This window comes from Macaca fascicularis, chromosome 14 (assembly GCF_037993035.2).
Source record: "Macaca fascicularis isolate 582-1 chromosome 14, T2T-MFA8v1.1".
Lineage (NCBI taxonomy): Eukaryota > Metazoa > Chordata > Mammalia > Primates > Cercopithecidae > Macaca > Macaca fascicularis.
Window position 1 is genome coordinate 57,125,571 of NC_088388.1, and position 16,515 is coordinate 57,142,085.

At 46.4% G+C, this 16,515-nt stretch overlaps 3 protein-coding genes, 1 long non-coding RNA gene and 2 other non-coding genes across 20 annotated transcripts in view; 2 read left to right on the plus strand and 4 right to left on the minus strand.

Moving 5' to 3' along the window:
- DENND2B (DENN domain containing 2B) overlaps nucleotides 1–1,734 on the plus strand; it is a 117,992-nt gene extending 116,258 nt beyond the window's left edge. For all 14 annotated transcript variants that reach the window (XR_012423410.1, XR_012423411.1, XM_065528591.1 and 11 more), the window contains one exon: nucleotides 956–1,734. Coding sequence is in view for 12 of the 14 variants with exons in the window: in XM_065528591.1 (XP_065384663.1) it covers nucleotides 956–990 (35 nt within the window). In the remaining 2 variants the exon portion in view is untranslated. The remainder of the gene's footprint in view (nucleotides 1–955) is intronic.
- On the minus strand, nucleotides 465–6,062 carry LOC141408480 (uncharacterized). Its single transcript, XR_012423413.1, has 2 exons — nucleotides 5,767–6,062; nucleotides 465–3,047 (listed from the first exon to the last, which is right to left on the minus strand). It is a non-coding gene; the product is annotated as an uncharacterized lncRNA (long non-coding RNA).
- Nucleotides 6,063–7,127: 1,065 nt separating this feature from the next.
- RPL27A (ribosomal protein L27a) lies at nucleotides 7,128–11,909 on the minus strand. Its single transcript, XM_045371467.2, has 5 exons — nucleotides 11,884–11,909; nucleotides 11,432–11,495; nucleotides 10,653–10,728; nucleotides 9,845–10,019; nucleotides 7,128–9,068 (listed from the first exon to the last, which is right to left on the minus strand). Exons 1-5 carry the CDS (start codon nucleotides 11,884–11,886, stop codon nucleotides 8,940–8,942), a joined length of 447 nt encoding a protein of 148 aa, XP_045227402.1. The 5' UTR covers nucleotides 11,887–11,909; the 3' UTR covers nucleotides 7,128–8,939.
- Nucleotides 9,177–9,307, minus strand: LOC123568930 (small nucleolar RNA SNORA3/SNORA45 family). The gene has a single exon (XR_006692481.1). It is a non-coding gene; the product is annotated as a small nucleolar RNA SNORA3/SNORA45 family (small nucleolar RNA).
- On the minus strand, nucleotides 10,380–10,509 carry LOC123568931 (small nucleolar RNA SNORA3/SNORA45 family). The gene has a single exon (XR_006692482.1). It is a non-coding gene; the product is annotated as a small nucleolar RNA SNORA3/SNORA45 family (small nucleolar RNA).
- A 1,781-nt stretch (nucleotides 11,910–13,690) lies between the features above and the next one.
- Nucleotides 13,691–16,515, plus strand: part of TRIM66 (tripartite motif containing 66) — a 64,257-nt gene continuing 61,432 nt past the window's right edge. The window contains exons 1-2 of one of the 2 annotated variants that reach the window (XM_074014397.1): nucleotides 13,691–14,097; nucleotides 14,632–15,074. The gene's annotated coding sequence lies outside the window, so the exon portion shown is untranslated. Of the gene's footprint in view, nucleotides 14,098–14,631; nucleotides 15,075–16,515 lie in introns of those variants that run through there. The other variant, XM_074014395.1, reaches the window with a different exon arrangement.

The window sequence follows — 16,515 nt, forward strand, 5'->3', positions numbered from 1 at the left end:
TTTATATTTTATTTTATTTTAGAGGCAAGGTCTGGCTCTGTCACTCAGGCTGGAGTGCAGTGGTGCAATCCTACCTCACTGCAGCCTCAAACTCCTGAACTCATGTGATCCTCCCTCCTCCACCTCCTGAGTAGCTGGGACTACAGGCATATGCCATTACGCCTGGCTATTTTTAAAATTTGTTTTGTAGAGATGAGGTCTTGCTGTGTTACCCAGGCTGGTCTCAAACTCCTGGGCTCAAGTAATACTCCCATATTGACCTCCTAAAGTGTTGGGATTACAGGCATTAGCCAGTGCACCCAGCTGTAAATAGATATTATACTGTATTGTTTAGGGAATAATGATGAGGAAAAAAAAAGTCTATATATATTCAGTACAGACACCACCATTCATTTTTCCCCCAAATATCTCTGATCTCCAGTTGGTCGAATCTATAAACATGGAACCCATGAACGCAGGACTCATGGATACGGAGGGCACGCTGTATTTACCATATTGCATACAAAGAGGAATCCCAGGTTCCCACATACATCAGGTCTTTCTGTGTGCGCTCCATCCTGAATGAATATGAAGGCCATGAGAGCCAGTGAGCTTTCCTCTAGACCATAACAGGTCTGCAGACACAGCAGTGCAAGTGCCCTTCCTGCAAAATGCTCCCCTCCCTGCAGGGTGCTCAGCCCGTCAGATCAGAGAATCATAGCATGTTTCTGTTTAAAGAGAAATTGAGACCAAAGAGGTTAAGTGGCTTGCCTAAAACCACACAGCGATTAATACCAGTGCCCTAATTAGAGCTCTCACGTGTTTTCCCTACCCTGGATCAGATCACAGCTGTAATCCAGTCTTCCTAACCCTCTTCCTCTCCCACTAAGAGGGTTATGGCTACAAGGAGGAGAGGGAGTGGAGGTTGGAAGGGATAACACTGAACATTCTCTCTCTTGTCCTCTCTGGCCCACAGGCAACAAAATGAAGTTCCTCCACAAGAAGAATTAAGCCCCCTTCTCAGTAGCAGAGTCCAGTGCCTTGCAGAGCCTGAAGCCTGGAGAGAAGGCCCAGCCTGGGACCCTCTGGGCTGCTGTGGCTCCTCTGCCCCCACAGATCCCATCCTGTAAGCCAGCCCACCTCTGCCTTCATCATATCCCGGGATACTGTTTGTAAATAATCTGCTGTAAGCTTTCTTAACTGTTTTTGTAACAAGCAAAGAGAATATGGTAAATATTTGTATATTCCCAAGGGGCCGGGTGCTTTCCTGTCCTGCCAGAGCATGGATGAAGTTTTGCTGGGTGCTCGTGACTGGCCAGTTTTGTGCAGCTGACTGTCTCAGCCAAACCACTGATCTTCCCTGGAGGCCTTCGGCCTGCCTGCCTGCCTGAGGCCCCTGCTGCCAGTCTCAGGCCCTGGAGAGCAGATGCTGTCTTGTTATGTACAGGAGGACCTTTTAAAAAAACTTGAGTTTCTATTTTTTCCTGGTAGTGCCCATACCCATACCCTCTGTTTTTGAAAGGCAAAGGCCAATCAGTCCCCATTTGCAGCATGGCACCAGGGTCTTAGGCCTAGTCCTCTCATTCCTCCCAGCCTCTGAGATGGTCAGTGTGTCATGGAAAGCCCACCCCCAGCTCTGCCAGTGCTCTCTGGGCCTGGCTCCCAGTCAGTGGTGGCCACGATGCGGTACAGGGCATTCCTCCTTCCCATCTACGGGTGTTCTCAATAAACAGTGTACAGTTGTTTGGGCCCAGAGCCTCATGTGTTCCTTGGCTTTGTTATCTAGAGTTCTCTCTCCTTGGAGTGGGCTGGGACTGGCCAGTCAGAGATGAAACATCATCACACAGGGAACTGAGTACTAGATTAAGGGGTTAGCTTTAGTGTGAGTCACTGACCTCCCCTGAAATGGAGTTCTCCAGCCTAAGTTGCATGACTGGTCTTAAGTTAGAAGATACCCAGTCATTGCAGTAGTTCAGCTTCCCTCAAGTGTTCAGCCTGTGCTTAGGTGTTTCCAGTGATGGAAAGAATGCTCTTTGCCCGTTGGCCCCATTATTAGGTAAATCTTAACATTTTCCTCTTCAGCCTGAAGCCCCTAAGATGTCATTTGAGTGTCCTGACACTGGTGGAGTGAAGCCCAGCCAATGCTAACGCAGGCTTGGGCATAGCCCTGACCCACTCCCTGTGACTCTTCCATGTCACTCTGTGAATCATTTTTCCATTGGAACCCTAGGTTTTCATACAGAAAGTACTGCTACATTCCACAGAAGAAGAAGGAGAGGAACAAGGTGGGAAATAAGGATGGTTTAGGCTTTTCACCCACCAAGGCCTTGGGAGAGCAGAGACTTTGCAAACTCCCAAGTGAGGCATTAAGCTGCAACCGTTTTCCTTGGTATTGTGGTTGGGTCTGACAGGATTTGAACCATGAGTAAAGTTTTCCTGTCCTTCCACCCTTGTTGAGAGATGATCCCATCCTAAGTTTCCTTCCCCTCTTCCCTCTCCCCATCTCCACTGAGGCCTGCGCAGGCCTCAACCTGTCCATGGTTTGGGCCTGCTGTCAGCCTCACAGAATAAAGTAGAGGGTTTGTCTTCTGGGAAGGCGAAGTCATTTTCTGGCTCTGCCATTTGCCAGGACTAGGACAGGGATTGAAGCCTCGCGAGTCTTCAGTTCGGATCAAGAGAAAAGACGGATTACAACCAGAAGACTCAGAGTGGGATGTAGTTCCCTCCAGAACTCGTCGCTCTTAACTCAGCCTGGGCTTAGGATAGTCACAGAAGCAGATTCCTTAATAAGAAAAATACAGGCCGGGCGTGGTGGTTCATGCCTGTAATCCTAGCACTTTGAGAGGCTGAGGTGGGTGGATCACGAGGTCAGGAGTTCAAGACCAGCCTGGCCAACATGGTGAAGCCTCATCTCTACTAGATACAAAAAATTCGCCGGGTATGGTGGTGCATGCCTGTAATCCCAGCTACTGGGAGATTGAGGCAGGAGAATCGCTTGAACCCAGGAGGCAGAGGTTGCAGTGAGCCGAGATCGTGCCATTGTACTCCAGCCTGGGCGCAGGACGAGGCTGTCTCAAAAAAAAAAAAAGAAAAATACAGATTTAATTCCTAAAAGGTACATGCGCTCTCTCTCTTTCCCTTCCTCCCCCATTCTCCTCCACCCTTCCTTTTCAGCATGGCTCCAAATAACCTTTAGACATGCGATCAGATCACAAGATGTGTATGTGTAAAATGTTTTTTAAAATTTGCATTAATGGGATCTCACTGTGTTGCCCAGGCTAGTCTCAAACTCCTGGGCTCAAGCAGTCCTCCTGAAGTGCTGGGATTACAGGAATGAACCACCACATCCGGCCTTATTCATAAATTTTGCCACTTTTACATATCTTTAAAATATAGTATGCCCTTACGTGAATACCAGAGCGGTATGTCTACCCGCTACTGTGGCTGCAGCTCTGGTCCCAATCCAGAAAATCAGTACTTGCATATAATGGCTTAGAATAGGCTGCAAGGGCCCATAGAGTGATTGCCATAGCCAAGGCACAGCAGCCTTATGGGGAGAGGAGGGTGTGGACAGTGGGCCTGGCTTGGGGTTTACAAAAAGTATTCAGGGCTTCTTTCCACGTTCTTTCACATGATCTCAGGGCTTCTTTCCACGTTCTTTCACATGATCTCTGGACCTCTAAACCAATGATTTTCAACCCTATCAGATCCAACAGTTTAGTTTTAATAGCAAATACTTTAATTCCCTCCACTACCCTGAAATGAAATTCAAACATAAGCTACTGAAATATACCTTAACTGTAATATAAAAGGGCAGAAATAAATATTTTGTTATATTTAAATATGTAAATGCTTGTGCACAACTGTACTAGAAGAGATAATCACATGCCTACACTGTACACAGAATTACTGTGAATGCAACAGCTACATATGCAGATGGAAAAAAGTGTTGTATCAGCAACTCAGATCCTACTGAGTAGTTATTGGTGAGTTTTCTGAAATGAACAATTTTTGGGAATGTTCTGAACAAAACAAAGTATGAGCTTCCCCTGATTTAAACAGTAGTTAGAATCCTAGGAAACTGAGAAGTATATGAAAACTGCAAAAACAAAAAACAAACCAACTTTTGGAGTTATATGTAAATGAAGTTAGATTGTAAGTTCAATTTTTCTTTATTGTGTAGGACTAGCTCATCCATTCCAAGATATTTAGCATCCCTGGTCACTTCCCCTCCATGACTGTAACAAAAATGCCCCAATGTGGCCAGGTGTAGTGGCTCATGCTTACAATCCCAGCACTTTGGGAGGCCAAGGCAGGAGGATCATTTGAGCTCAGGAGTTTGAGACCAGCCTGGGCAACACAGTAAAGACCCCACTTCTATTAATTAAAACAAACAAACAAACAAAAATCACTGTTTCCAAAACACTCCCGTAAAAGATGGTATTGTGGCCACTGACAGCAAGTGTCCTTAAACAGTGGCTTTCTGACAATACTGGGGCAATTGCTCAGGGATAACAGTGCTATCTCCTCTACCAGGGAAGTCCCCTCACCTGTAGGAGTGTCAGCTCTCCTCTATTCTGCAATTAAGTTCTTTTAATGCAGGGCAGGCTGCTTCATTACACTGTTCTAAATGCTCTGATAAACTGTAGTCTTGAAATAAGTATTCTGGGCTTTTTAAAAAGCAGTATTTTGAAGAATTGCCCTTAAACAGTATTAGTCAAACTCTGGTTCACATTGGAATCTGTGGAATTAGGGCCCATCTTAGTCCATTTTGTGTCGCTATAACAGAATACCTGGAACTGGGTAATTGATAAAGAAAAAAGATTTATGTGGCTTATGATTCTGATGGCTGAAAAGTTAAAGATTGGGCAGCTGTACTTGAGGAGGGCCTCACGCTGTTTCAACTCACAGCAGAAAGCAGAAGGGGGGCTGGGCATGTGCAAAGAGATCAGGTAGGGGTAGTAAGAGAGGAAGCAAGAGAAACTGAGGAAGCCAGACGCCTTTTAAACAACCTGCTTTCCATTCCCAGCAGAGTGAGAACTCACTCAGCCCCACAGGAGAACATTAATCTATTTGTGAGAGATCTACCTCCATGATCTAAACACCTCCCAATAGGCTCCACCTTCCAACACTGCCCATACCAGGGGCCAAATTTAAAACCACATCCAAATCATATCACGACCCAAGAAAATAAGTGTGATTACAGTTACAGCTCAAATTTTTGTTAAAATATCTTTTCACATGTATACTTATAACCCACTTTGTACCCAAAATGACTTACAGGGATACACAAACGAGGTTATTTGAAACAACGTAAAGTGGGAATGAGAGGAAAATAAAAATTGGGATGTAAAATAGAGCCAGGAATTAAATATACACTTTAACCTACATTCTTGCTAGGGGCGCTACACAAAATACGTTTCTAGAGCCAGATGATGTGGTGTGCATTCCAAAACAAATTTATTTGCCTGTGAAGGTGGGGGTGTAATTTAAAAGGCCATGAAAACTCTCGAAAGAGAAAATACTACTTTTCAGCATTGGCAAATTCTGGTAGTTTTTTTTTTTTCCTCTCAAGATATTTTTCTCCATTTATATTGGCTCTCAACATGAAAATATGCATTGGGTTGAACACAAAACAAACAGCACCAAAACATACTTCGTCTCCCTCATTTCCCTAAACTCCCAAGAGGAAATTCCTTTTGTTTTGTTTCCAGAACATTTCCATCCGTGTACAAGCACTTTCTTTTTTAGCCCAAAGTGCCCTTGAACGTGGCTGACGCTCATTACCTTTTAGACAATTGAGACAAATTCTGGAGGTTCCCATCTTGAAGATTTACGCAAAGGCCACGCCTCCCGTTCTTAAACGCACCCTAATCGGTGCTGGAAGTGCGGCGAGGTTGGCCATTCCTCCGCTTGGAAGGGGACCCACGGCCGCCCAGGGACCAGGGGTGGAGTTGAACATCCCGCCTCTCCAGGGGAGCTATCTGCACTCGCTCACCACTGGCTGGCGCCACCCTTACCGGAAGTGGCCAAGCGAGGCCGGTCTCCTCCGTGCTTCTTCCAGTCTGGGACGCGGGGAAGTCATCATCTCCGGAAGTAGAAGCTAGTCACCGGAAGTGGCTCTCAGGGGCCGACCTGAGACCCAAGCTGCGGTCTGTGTTGTAGGGACGCCACTGCGGTTGGGTCCTGCTGACTGATGAAAGCAGCCGATGGAGCCACCAGGCGGGAGCTGCGGAGCTTCCGCCCGCGCTTTCGACTTGCAGTCCGTCCCTGGGCTGTCTGCTCTTGGGCTAGTTAGCCGCTAAGTAGGGTCTAGTAGTACATTTAATTGAAAGCTCGCCTGATTTAGCTGTCCTAGACGAGCACTGCTTGTGCAAATGATGTGGCAGACATTTGTCATAAAATCAAGTTGCACCTGCAGCTCCCAAGTTTGAACGCAACTACATTTAAGGCATATATACATTAGACCAGAGATTGTATCCTTTGCAATGCAAGCTTTAGCCAGCCACTAGAGATCGCCAGTGTGAGCCTCTATGAACACAGCAGGCTATTCAAACTTGGCAGTCATGAAAATATTTTAGTAAATGCGAGTTCGAGAAAGCACTGGAATCGGTGGACTTAGGGTTCAAAACTTTTCATCTGTTCCTCATCACATAAAACTAAGTTTTTAGAAGTTACTAGCTGTAGCTTCTGGTGAGTGAACAAGCCAGCAATGAAATCAGTGTTTCTTTCCCAGGCCAGAGGATCGGATGGCCTAACAATGATCTCCTGGGGAAGGTAGCCATTAAGGGACTAGCGATCTTTCCCCCCAAACTCTGCTTCCTTCCATGTCTCATCATTTTGTGATCAGCCCACTACAATTCTGTCTCCAAGTCCTGTCCATTATGTCGTCTGAATCGTACCTTTTCCATACTCCCATTTTCTTGGTTCTGCCTTCAGCCTCCCATTGTAGCTGTCCTTTACAGCCCAGTCAGAGTAATCTTTCTCTTCACCATAGCACTTCCCGTTTGCCTAACCTTCCCAAACCAGTTTCCCGAACCAGTATTCCCTCTGCTTGGACCAATTTCCCACTGACAATCACATGAAGGCCAATTGACTCCATCTGCTCCCATAATAGTTTGCACTTGTTACTAAGTCAAACACAAAAATTAAGTGCATGGCTTCCATTTTAATCTATACAATCCTCAGGTAGGCACTTTCACCTAAATTTTAAAGATGAGGAAATTGGGACTAAAAGTCACACAGGTATTGGGTGGAGACCAAATTATTTAGTCTTTAATTCATCATTAACTACTGACCACTTATTGTGGGATCCTTGAATTCAGGTTCCATATTAAAAGTCCTCTATGGGCTCTAATGGAGAACTTTTACTTTTTTGAGACTGAGTTTCACTCTTGTTAGAGTGGAATGGCAGGCTAGAGTGCAATGGCACGATCTCGGCTCACCGTGACCTATGCCTCCTGGGTTCAAGAGATTCTCCTGGCTTAGCCTCCCAAGTAGCTGGGATTACAGGCATGTGGCACCACGCCCGGCTAATTTTGTGTCTTTACTAGAGACAAGATTTCTCCAGGTTGGTCAGGCTGGTCTGGAGAGTCCCTATTTCTAACCTCCTCCAGCACAACAGAAGATACAAGCCAAATGATACATTTGCTTAAAATTGTCCAGCTGAATCAAGGTTTCACTACTGCTTGTAATTCTATCCTATTCTTATGTAAGCCAATTCAGTGTTTCTCTGTGCCTTGTATTTGATCCCCAACATCCTCTAAAGGTTATCCTGACAGATATGTCCCATAGACAACCATGGTTCTCGGCTTATGCATATTATGACCCCACAGAAAACCTCCACTAACTAAAACCCAGGAGTCTAAGTGCCGTCTTATTTGCCTAATTTTAGACTGCATTATTTTGGGTCAAAAAAAGTTCAAAATCACAAGAAGAATCATAAAACTGTAGCAAATTATAATTTACCCTAAGATCTATGAGGATCTTATTTGTAAACATGCATTGGTCACCATCAGTTTTCCAACAGCAAGAAACACAAATCCTAGAAAAACTTATTTCAATTTCTGGTCTTCAGGATTTCCAAATTTTCTCGATACATTTCAGACTAGAAGAAAAATTAACCATCTCAAACCCACTTTGACATACAGAAAAGCCCTGGCATATTGAAATTGCAGATTGCTGGACCCCCATCTCCAGACTCTGATTCATCACATTCAAAATATAACAAGAATTTCGATCAAGATTAAGGAGCCATGGCCGGGTGTGGTGGCTCACACCTATAATCCCAGGACTTTTGGAGGCCAAGGTGGACAGATCACTTGAGGTTAGGAGTTAAGAAACCAGCATGGCCAACATGGTGAAACCCCAGCTCTACTGAAAATACAAAAATTAGTTGGGCATGGTAGCAGGTGCCTGTAATCCCAGTTAGTCAGGAAGCTGACACAGGAAAACTGCTTGAACCTGGGAGCTGAGATCATGCCACTGCATTCCAGCCTGGCAAGAGAGACTCCGTTTAAAAAAAAGGGGGGCCAAGAGGAAAAACCTTGGGCTGAGGAATTAAGTCCTAAAGGACCACCTCATTCCTATCACACTGCCCTTCTTTAGAATGTGAACCATTAAAAATGGAATCTTTCCTTTTGAGCCCCATCGAACAATTAGGGTACATTCTCCCATTCACTGTAAAATTCAGAATACAATACATGCAGACCTTTCAGTGATCAACAGGTATCATTCTGACTTTATAAACAGAAATGTTTCACTGGCCAATGCCTGTGTTGGTCTTATCTTTACCATATACTTTCTGAGGGAAGTCAGCAGAGGAACGCATGTCTTCATACCCTAAGTACTAGAACCTGGGCTCCCAATGCACACAGGATGTAGAGATGCCACTGAAGAACCTATACTCACACCACAAAGAAAAAGTAGTCAGCATTTAATGAATCTCCCTCCACGTGGCTTCAAGCCACCAGGACACAGGCCCCCCCAACACCCTTAATCTTCTCCTCAGCTCTTCTGCTGAAGAATTTGGCCTTCACGATGACAGGCTGCTTTGGGAGCTTTCCCTTTCCCAGAACTTTGTAGTAGCCCTGGAAGAACAGAGAAAAAAGTTTACAATACACTGTAGCAGGTACCTACTGCGTGATGGGTATGAGGAAAGACTGCCAGCCCACTTTCTAAATCCCTAGGCAGGGTATGTATGTTTCTGATCTGGGCACTAATGGGGGCACCAACTGCCCCCACCAGTGAATCAAGACCAGAAGATTCTCTTCGAGTACTCTAGCACACCAGGACAAGAGTTGTGTCAGGATGTGACTCTAGTCTCGGCAAAGCATAAGCCTCCTCCTGCTCAAAAACCCCCTGCTAAGCAAAAGAAGACAACCACCTTCCTGACCACTAAAACTACTCAATGGACATTAAATAGGCTGGGAAGTCAATTTAAAGCGCCCCTAGGGTTCTGGCCTCTTAAGATTATCTCCATATTCATGAGAGTTAAGACTAACACAGGGACCAGAACCCCCCACCAAGGACAGACAAAATATATCTGTTTTAGGGGAAAATCTCTTCAGATAATGTACAGCACTGAATATCGATGGAACGTATTAGGATTCTATTATCTGGGGAACATGAAGGGCCAAGAGCTGTGCTCGATCAGAACCAGCTATAGTTCAAGCACGAAATGCAAACCTGATACAACCTGGGCAGTGACAGTAGGCACTGTTACTGACAGGGAAATACCTATGATAATTCTACCACAGGAAGAATCGATGTCTGGTAGGTAACTGGGAAGTACAGGTTTTAAGATTAAGCCAGAGTTTTTGTAAGGGAAGGTATGGAAGTATAGAAAAACATCCAATTAACTTACCGATCGCACCACATCAATGATGGGAGCAGCCCCAGTCTTGTTTTTAGCAGCATTCACCCGTGTCTGCTCACTGACCAAAGTCCACAATTTGTCAAGGTTGACAGTTGGACAGAAGCTCTGGTTCCTCTTTAAGTGGTAATGCCTCATACCAACTTTCCCAAAGTAGCCTGGGTGGCTAGGAAGAGATAACAACCACCTTCATACACACTCCAATTAAGATGCTATGTTTATCATCTTTATAGTTACCTCCCCCATTACAGTGTAAATTGTTCACTGATGTAGAGCAGTGTCAGGCACATGATACATCTGTTGACTTAAACAACGGTTTTAAAAACCACCAAAGACTATCATGAGGAAAAGGCTAGTCTTATTTCCTGGAACCAGGATAAACCACTCACAATGTTAGAGGCAGGGCTGAGACTAAAATTCAAGCCACATAACAGCACTCTATGGAAAATCGACATACTCCTATAATAAAGGTCTTCCGAATAGCCAAAATTTATCATCCACTAGTTTGTGAGTAGGTGAATGTGAAGCATGTCTCTAACCTGGTGACTGACTGTGCCATAAGGCCCACAGCCAGTGAATAAGATCAGCAGTTACTCTCCGAGGACTCTAGCACACTCAGGCAATAGCCGATACCCAAGCGTGACTCTAGCCTCGATGACAGGTTCTCAGTTCACACGAAGTGTTAACTTGGTAAAAAAACAGCAGTAGGCAAGGCTTGCTTCTAAACTTTTTGTTTAAGCCAGCCCTCTCTCTGCCCCTACCTCCCAAGCTGTGTCAAAAGCAGTCCAAGGACACTTACTATTTGTCGAAGTTGATCCGGTGGTGATGCAGACCACCAGCATTACCGCGGCCTCCGGGGTGCTTCCGGTGCTTGCCTGCAGGAATACAAAGCTACATGGGGCCGGTGTGATGGCTCATGCCTGTAATCCCAGCACTTTAGGAGGCCGAGGCGGGCGGATCACCTGAGGTTAGGAGTTCGAGACCAGCCTGGCCAACACAGAGAAACCCCCGACTCTATTAAAAATAGAAAAACTAGCCGGACGTGGTGGCGCACACCTGTAATACCAGCTACTGAGGCAGAAGAATCGCTTGAGCCGAGATTTCGCCACTGCACTCCAGCCTGGGCGACAGTGATCAGTCTTTCCCCCTCGCCCCCCCCAAAAAAGCTACATGCACCACACAGCCTTCTCATGCCACTCAATACTTCCTCGTACAAAAGCCGAGCGTTTCCCCAGACGTCTGTGTCCCGCTTACGCTGTTCCTACCCTACCGATGCCGGTTTCAGCAATGCGATTACTTCAGGATTCCGGGTGAAACATCTTTTCAGGTTCCACATCACAGCATTCCCACAGTACTCCACGTCTTCAACTAACCTAACACCGTGCCTGCTCAATTCCTATTACTCCACTGATGTGAAATTCCTTAGAACTGGACTACTACAGGATCCTCAGAAAAAAACCAACAGCTGTCCAACTTGACCCCACAAAAAGGTCTTATTCTTATAGGCTACCGATCTCCAGACTAGCTAAGCACCCGAAGAGAGCCCAAGGCCCACCCCGAAGGGAAGCCGGCACTCACCTATGCGGCCGTGGCCGTGGCTCACGTGGCCCCGAAGTTTCCGGGTCTTCCTCAGTCTGGATGGCTGTGTGGAAAAAGCTTGGTGGTAAGGCCTAAGGAATTAGGGGCAGGGGGCGATGCCTGCCAGCTGTGAGATGGGCCTGTAAGCCTGTGGATCAAGGACCCAACTAATTGAGCGTTCGGTAAAGCTGAGGGTACCGATCGGCCTAGGGCCGTGCTCACCACGGTAGCGCCGGAGGCCGCGTGTCCTAGAGATCTGAACCGCGGGCCTAACAGACGGCTCCGGGAGCACCGCCCCGCGCCCGCGCCCGCGCCGGCCACCCTGCCCTGCAGGCGGCCATGCGCAGCCTGGAAGCCCCGACCATGGTAGAGAGTGGATGACTAGGGGCAATGGGAATGAGCTTAGGAGTCCCCGCCGGCAAGGAAGAGGAGGCAAGAAGCGAAACACCTACCATGTCGGCAGCCCAGACGAAAAAGGAAGGCCTTCGCCAAGTCTCGCGAGGTATCGGGCACGGGGGGCGGGGCCAAGTGCCTCACTTCCGGTCACAGAGGCCGGGCTTCGGGCGGGGCCTCTTGGTCTCGCGGGATTGCGCGTCTCCTAGTCGCCTCTTCGGAGTGGTGATACCCTTCACAAAATCTTGTGGTGGGGGTGAACGGTCTCGGTGAAGCCGGCTGTGACAGGCTCGGAAGACGAGAACTGTTGAAGAATCGGGGCTAGGTGTGCTGTACTGCACGCCGCCCATGCCTGCTTGAGCCGGCCCCTTTTCTGGCGCCTGGACCAGGGAACCGCCTAAGCCGACCCTAAGGGCCTCGGTATCAAGCTCCTCACCAAATGCGCCAGCCCTGAGCCGCCCCGCGCGCCTCCCCAGTTCTTAGTGGTTTGCTCGGTGCTGGTGAGAGTGGCGGCTGGTTTGTCTCCCGGCCGCAGTGCGGAACCGCGAGGCCCTGTTTAATCCTCAGTATGGCCAACTGGTGTCTCGCTCCGTTTTCTGAAGCTCGGGCGGCTCCCGAAATGCCTCCTCCCGCTCACACTCCTGAGTGGGCACTCCGGCTTCCTTTCTCTTTTGCCCTTCTGCTATCATTTGGTTGTCCTCTCAGGTTTGAGCAACTTAAATCGGTTCAGGGACTTAGATGCCTGGTTGCTTTATGGTTCTTTTAATGCAGATATTGTAAATACTTTTTCTAAATGCCACATTTAGGCCAGGCGCGGTGGCTTACACCTGTAGTCCCAACACTTTCGGAGGTCGCGGCGCGAGGATTGCTTGAGGCGAGTAGTTCAACAACAGCCTGGGCAACATAGTGAGACCCTTGTCTCTACATACAAAAGTAAATAAGTAAAAATAAATGCTGTTTTTGAATTTTCTCCAGAATCTACATAACACGCCTGTGACCCTTTCCTGGACACAATGCAGACATAGTTCCTCGCTTCCCCACCTGTACCACCGTACAATCTAGTACAGCCCTTATGTAATTTATTGACCTACATTTGTCTTCCCTACTAGACCTAATTCCTTATGTGGTCAAGGACGGTTTTCTTTTATCCACACTCCACTAGTGATTGTTGAGTGAATAAATGAACTTACCCTCACCTCCCTGTCTTCGCTAATAGCAGCGTGTCTTCTCTCTTAAGTCGGTTACTTCAGCCAGTGTTCAAGATCCCATCCCCTCGCTAGTCTATTAATAGATCCCATGGGAAAAATGAAATAAATTTTTAAAATCCCATCCCCTCAGTTATTCCCTGTGTGTATGTGTGAGCGTGAGTGTGTATTTATTTATATTTCTCTTGCCCCCTTCAGCTAAAATATAAAAATATCCAAAATTCTGGCCGGGCGCGGTGGCTCACGCCTGTAATCCCAGCACTTTGGAAGGCCAACGCGGGCGGATTACGAGGTCAGGAGATCGAGACCATCCTGACTAACACGGTGAAACCCCGTCTGTACTGAAAATACAAAAAATTAGCCGGGCGAGGTGGCGGGTGCCTGTAGTCCCAGCTACTCGGGAGGCTGAGGCAGGAGAATGGCGTGAACCGGGAAGGTGGAGCTTGCAGTGAGCCGAGATCACGCCACTGCACTCCAGCCTGGGCGACAGAGCCAGACTCGATCTCAAAAAAAAAAAAAAAATCCAAAATTCTCCCATGTCCTTGCCCTTTCCTTTACAGCCAAGCTCCCCAAAAGAGTAGTCTACAAATCCTGCCCATTTGCACCTTCCCATCCATTGTTCTCTGCAATCTAGCTCACAGCCTGTGACTGCAATGAAATTGCTCTTTCTAATGCCATTAATGAACCAATTGCCAAATTGGACTCTTCCTATTCTTGATACCACTTGTTCTTTCTGTTGTACTTTAATCTGTTGACGTCTTTTTCTAGAGAAAGTCTTGCCTTCCTCCTGCTCTTTGGTTACTTCTCAGTCTTCTTTTCAGATTCTTCCAGCGTTGTCCACCATTTAAATGTTGATGTTCCTCAGCCTTCTGTCCTTGTCCTTATGTTTTCACAGTATATGGTCTTCTTGGGTGGCTTCAATTCACATCCTTATTGCTGAGCTCCACATCCATATGGTCACTTAATTACTGGTTACTATTCCTTGGACATTCTACAGACAAAGTAAACATATCCAAAGAACTCAATCTTCACTGCTCACTGGTGCCTTCTCCTTTATTCTCTGTCTTGGTGAGTAGCACCATTGTCCACCTAGATAATGAAAATTGTCCCCAAACCTTCTCTTCTTCTGCTGCACTGTCACCCTATCCTTTTGTTTCTGTTCTATCTCTCCAATGTGCTTCCTCTGTTTAAGCCTTAGTGCCCCTGCCTTCATTCAGGCCCGCATCATATCTCTTATCTGGAGTTTACAACACCTTCCTTTGTTCACTCTGCCTGCCTTCTAACCCTCCTCCAATCTCTGTATCCTTCACATCTCCACCAGGTTAGTATTCCAAAAACATGACTTCCATTCTTTTACTTACTTGATCAAAAAGTTCAATAGCTCCTTATGACCAACAGAATATAGCCCACTTGCCTTTCCAACCTTACCTCAGCCTCTCCCTTACACAAGCTTTCTACTGCAGCCATGTTTGGTATATCCCATCTGCATTTTTGCCTTTGCTCATGCTGTTTCCCATCCCGGAGTGCCTATCCTCTTCCTGACCATGTGTCCTGAATCTTCCTCAACCTTTAAGGTCCACCTTATATTCTGTTTCTTCCCAGAACACTTCAGTCTACAAGGATAACAACCAACATTTTCAGAGCACTTGGCAGTTTACAAAATGCATCTGCCTGAAGGCACAGCACTACCAGCCTCATTTTATGCGTGTGAAAACTGAAGCACAGAAGAATTGGGTGACTTGTCAGACGCTGCATAGGTGGTCAGCTACAGAGCCTGGGCGTAGCCTTTAGTCTTCTCTCTCCAGATCTCCTGCTTTTACCTCAGTGACCAGTCCCTCTCTGACCTCACAGCATTATGGTCTTCATCCCTCCATCAACCTTAATCACATACTGCATGTGACCAGTAGGAAAGGGGTCTTGAGAGTAGGAGGTGAGATCAAAGAAGAGATCATCCTCTATTTGACATCAAAACTGGCCAGTAAGTGCACAAGAAATGAGCTGGGTTACCTGGAACCTAACCTTGGGAAGATGATCTGTCAATGCAGGTAAGCTGGGCAGAGCCTTGGGAATGGAAGGGAACCATCAGGGGTATTAGAGCTGGGGCCTGCAATGAGGACCACCACTACAAGGAGTTGGGGTAGGGTTCTAGGTGCTGAGACACTCCTCCTGGATAGTTCGCCAGGTTCCTTGGTTATGGAGGAGCTACATCCTGTCCCTCAGGCCACCCGGCTGAACAGAAGACCTCCCAGAGTGGACCCAGCACTCCCCGTTGGGTTCTGTGCTCACCTAACATTCTTCTTATCAATGGTTTGATCTGGTTGTAGAGGGAGTACCCTGGGTAGTTATCTGGCTCTATCCAGTTTTCTATCCAGCTCCCTCTCCTTCAAAAGGCAACCACATGACTTAAACACACAACTCATGTGGGGTTTGTTCAGTGTGTGTCACTTTTCCTAGGTGGACAGAGGTCTGAGAGAGCAGACAAAGCTGAGTTCTCTGTCTGCAAAGTGGAGTAGCAGCCAGATATTTGGCATTAGGGGACCTGTCCCTCCCAACTGGGCACATGGGACATGACCTTTGGCCATGACTCCTGAGAGGTGTCCTTCTCTGTGACATCTCTTCTGAAGTACAGCATAGCTTTGTGACATCTCAGGCATCTGGGCTTCCTCAGAGTGTGAGGGCCTCAGAAAATACCTCTGAAATGAATGGAAGAGATGATACCAGGCAGCATCCTGGTGAAGCAGGCAAGTGTGCTGATTTTTTGCTGCGCCGGGCCTCTCTCCAGGTGGCCTTGGGAACACATCATCACCCTGAAGAAGGCCCTGGTGATCCCTCTTCCTTTCTCTCTTTGCTGGGTTCCTGAATTCGACATCAGTCCTTCAGATAGCAGCAACATCCTGGATGGATCCAGCTCTGTTTTCTTGCTCTCCATCTTTAGATATGGACATTTGGAAATACTATGATCTGTTTTCTTTTTTAAGTAGAGCACTGTTAATCAAGATGGGAAGAAGCAGTGTTTCTGCTTTTTTTCCAAGTGAGAATTAGAGAAAAACTCAGAAATCCCAATTTATTTCAGAAAGACTTGAAAAAGTATACATAATAGATAGTACAACAGTAAAAAAAATTCTGAAAAAAATTTAAGTATAAGCAACTCAAATCATTCCACCCTATGGTGCTGTTTTCTGAGTATTACCTTTCAACCCTTGTATACGTGGAGACATAGCTGTCTGCAAAGCTGATGATCATAGTATACAAATCCTTTTGTATTCTGCTTTTTATTTAATACCATGGCAGTTTTTCGTATCACTAGCCAGTCTTCATGGTTATTTTTAACAGCTGAAGAGTAATTTATTTTCAGCATATACTACCATTTATTAAGCCACTTTCTTGTGTGTTTTGTTTTTTAAAAAAAATCTTACTGTATTCTTTGCTGTTAGAGACAATGATGGAATGAGCATTTGTATATAATATTTTCTTCTCCTGTTGAAT

Excerpts from the sequence above, each read along its gene's own strand:
- RPL27A (XM_045371467.2), bottom strand. Across the intron at positions 10,729-11,431 it reads CCACGGCCACGGCCGCATAG|GCAAGCACCGGAAGCACCCC; the intron begins GTGAGTGCCGGC and ends GTATTCCTGCAG. Across the intron at positions 10,020-10,652 it reads CGGATCAACTTCGACAAATA|CCACCCAGGCTACTTTGGGA; the intron begins GTAAGTGTCCTT and ends ATCTCTTCCTAG.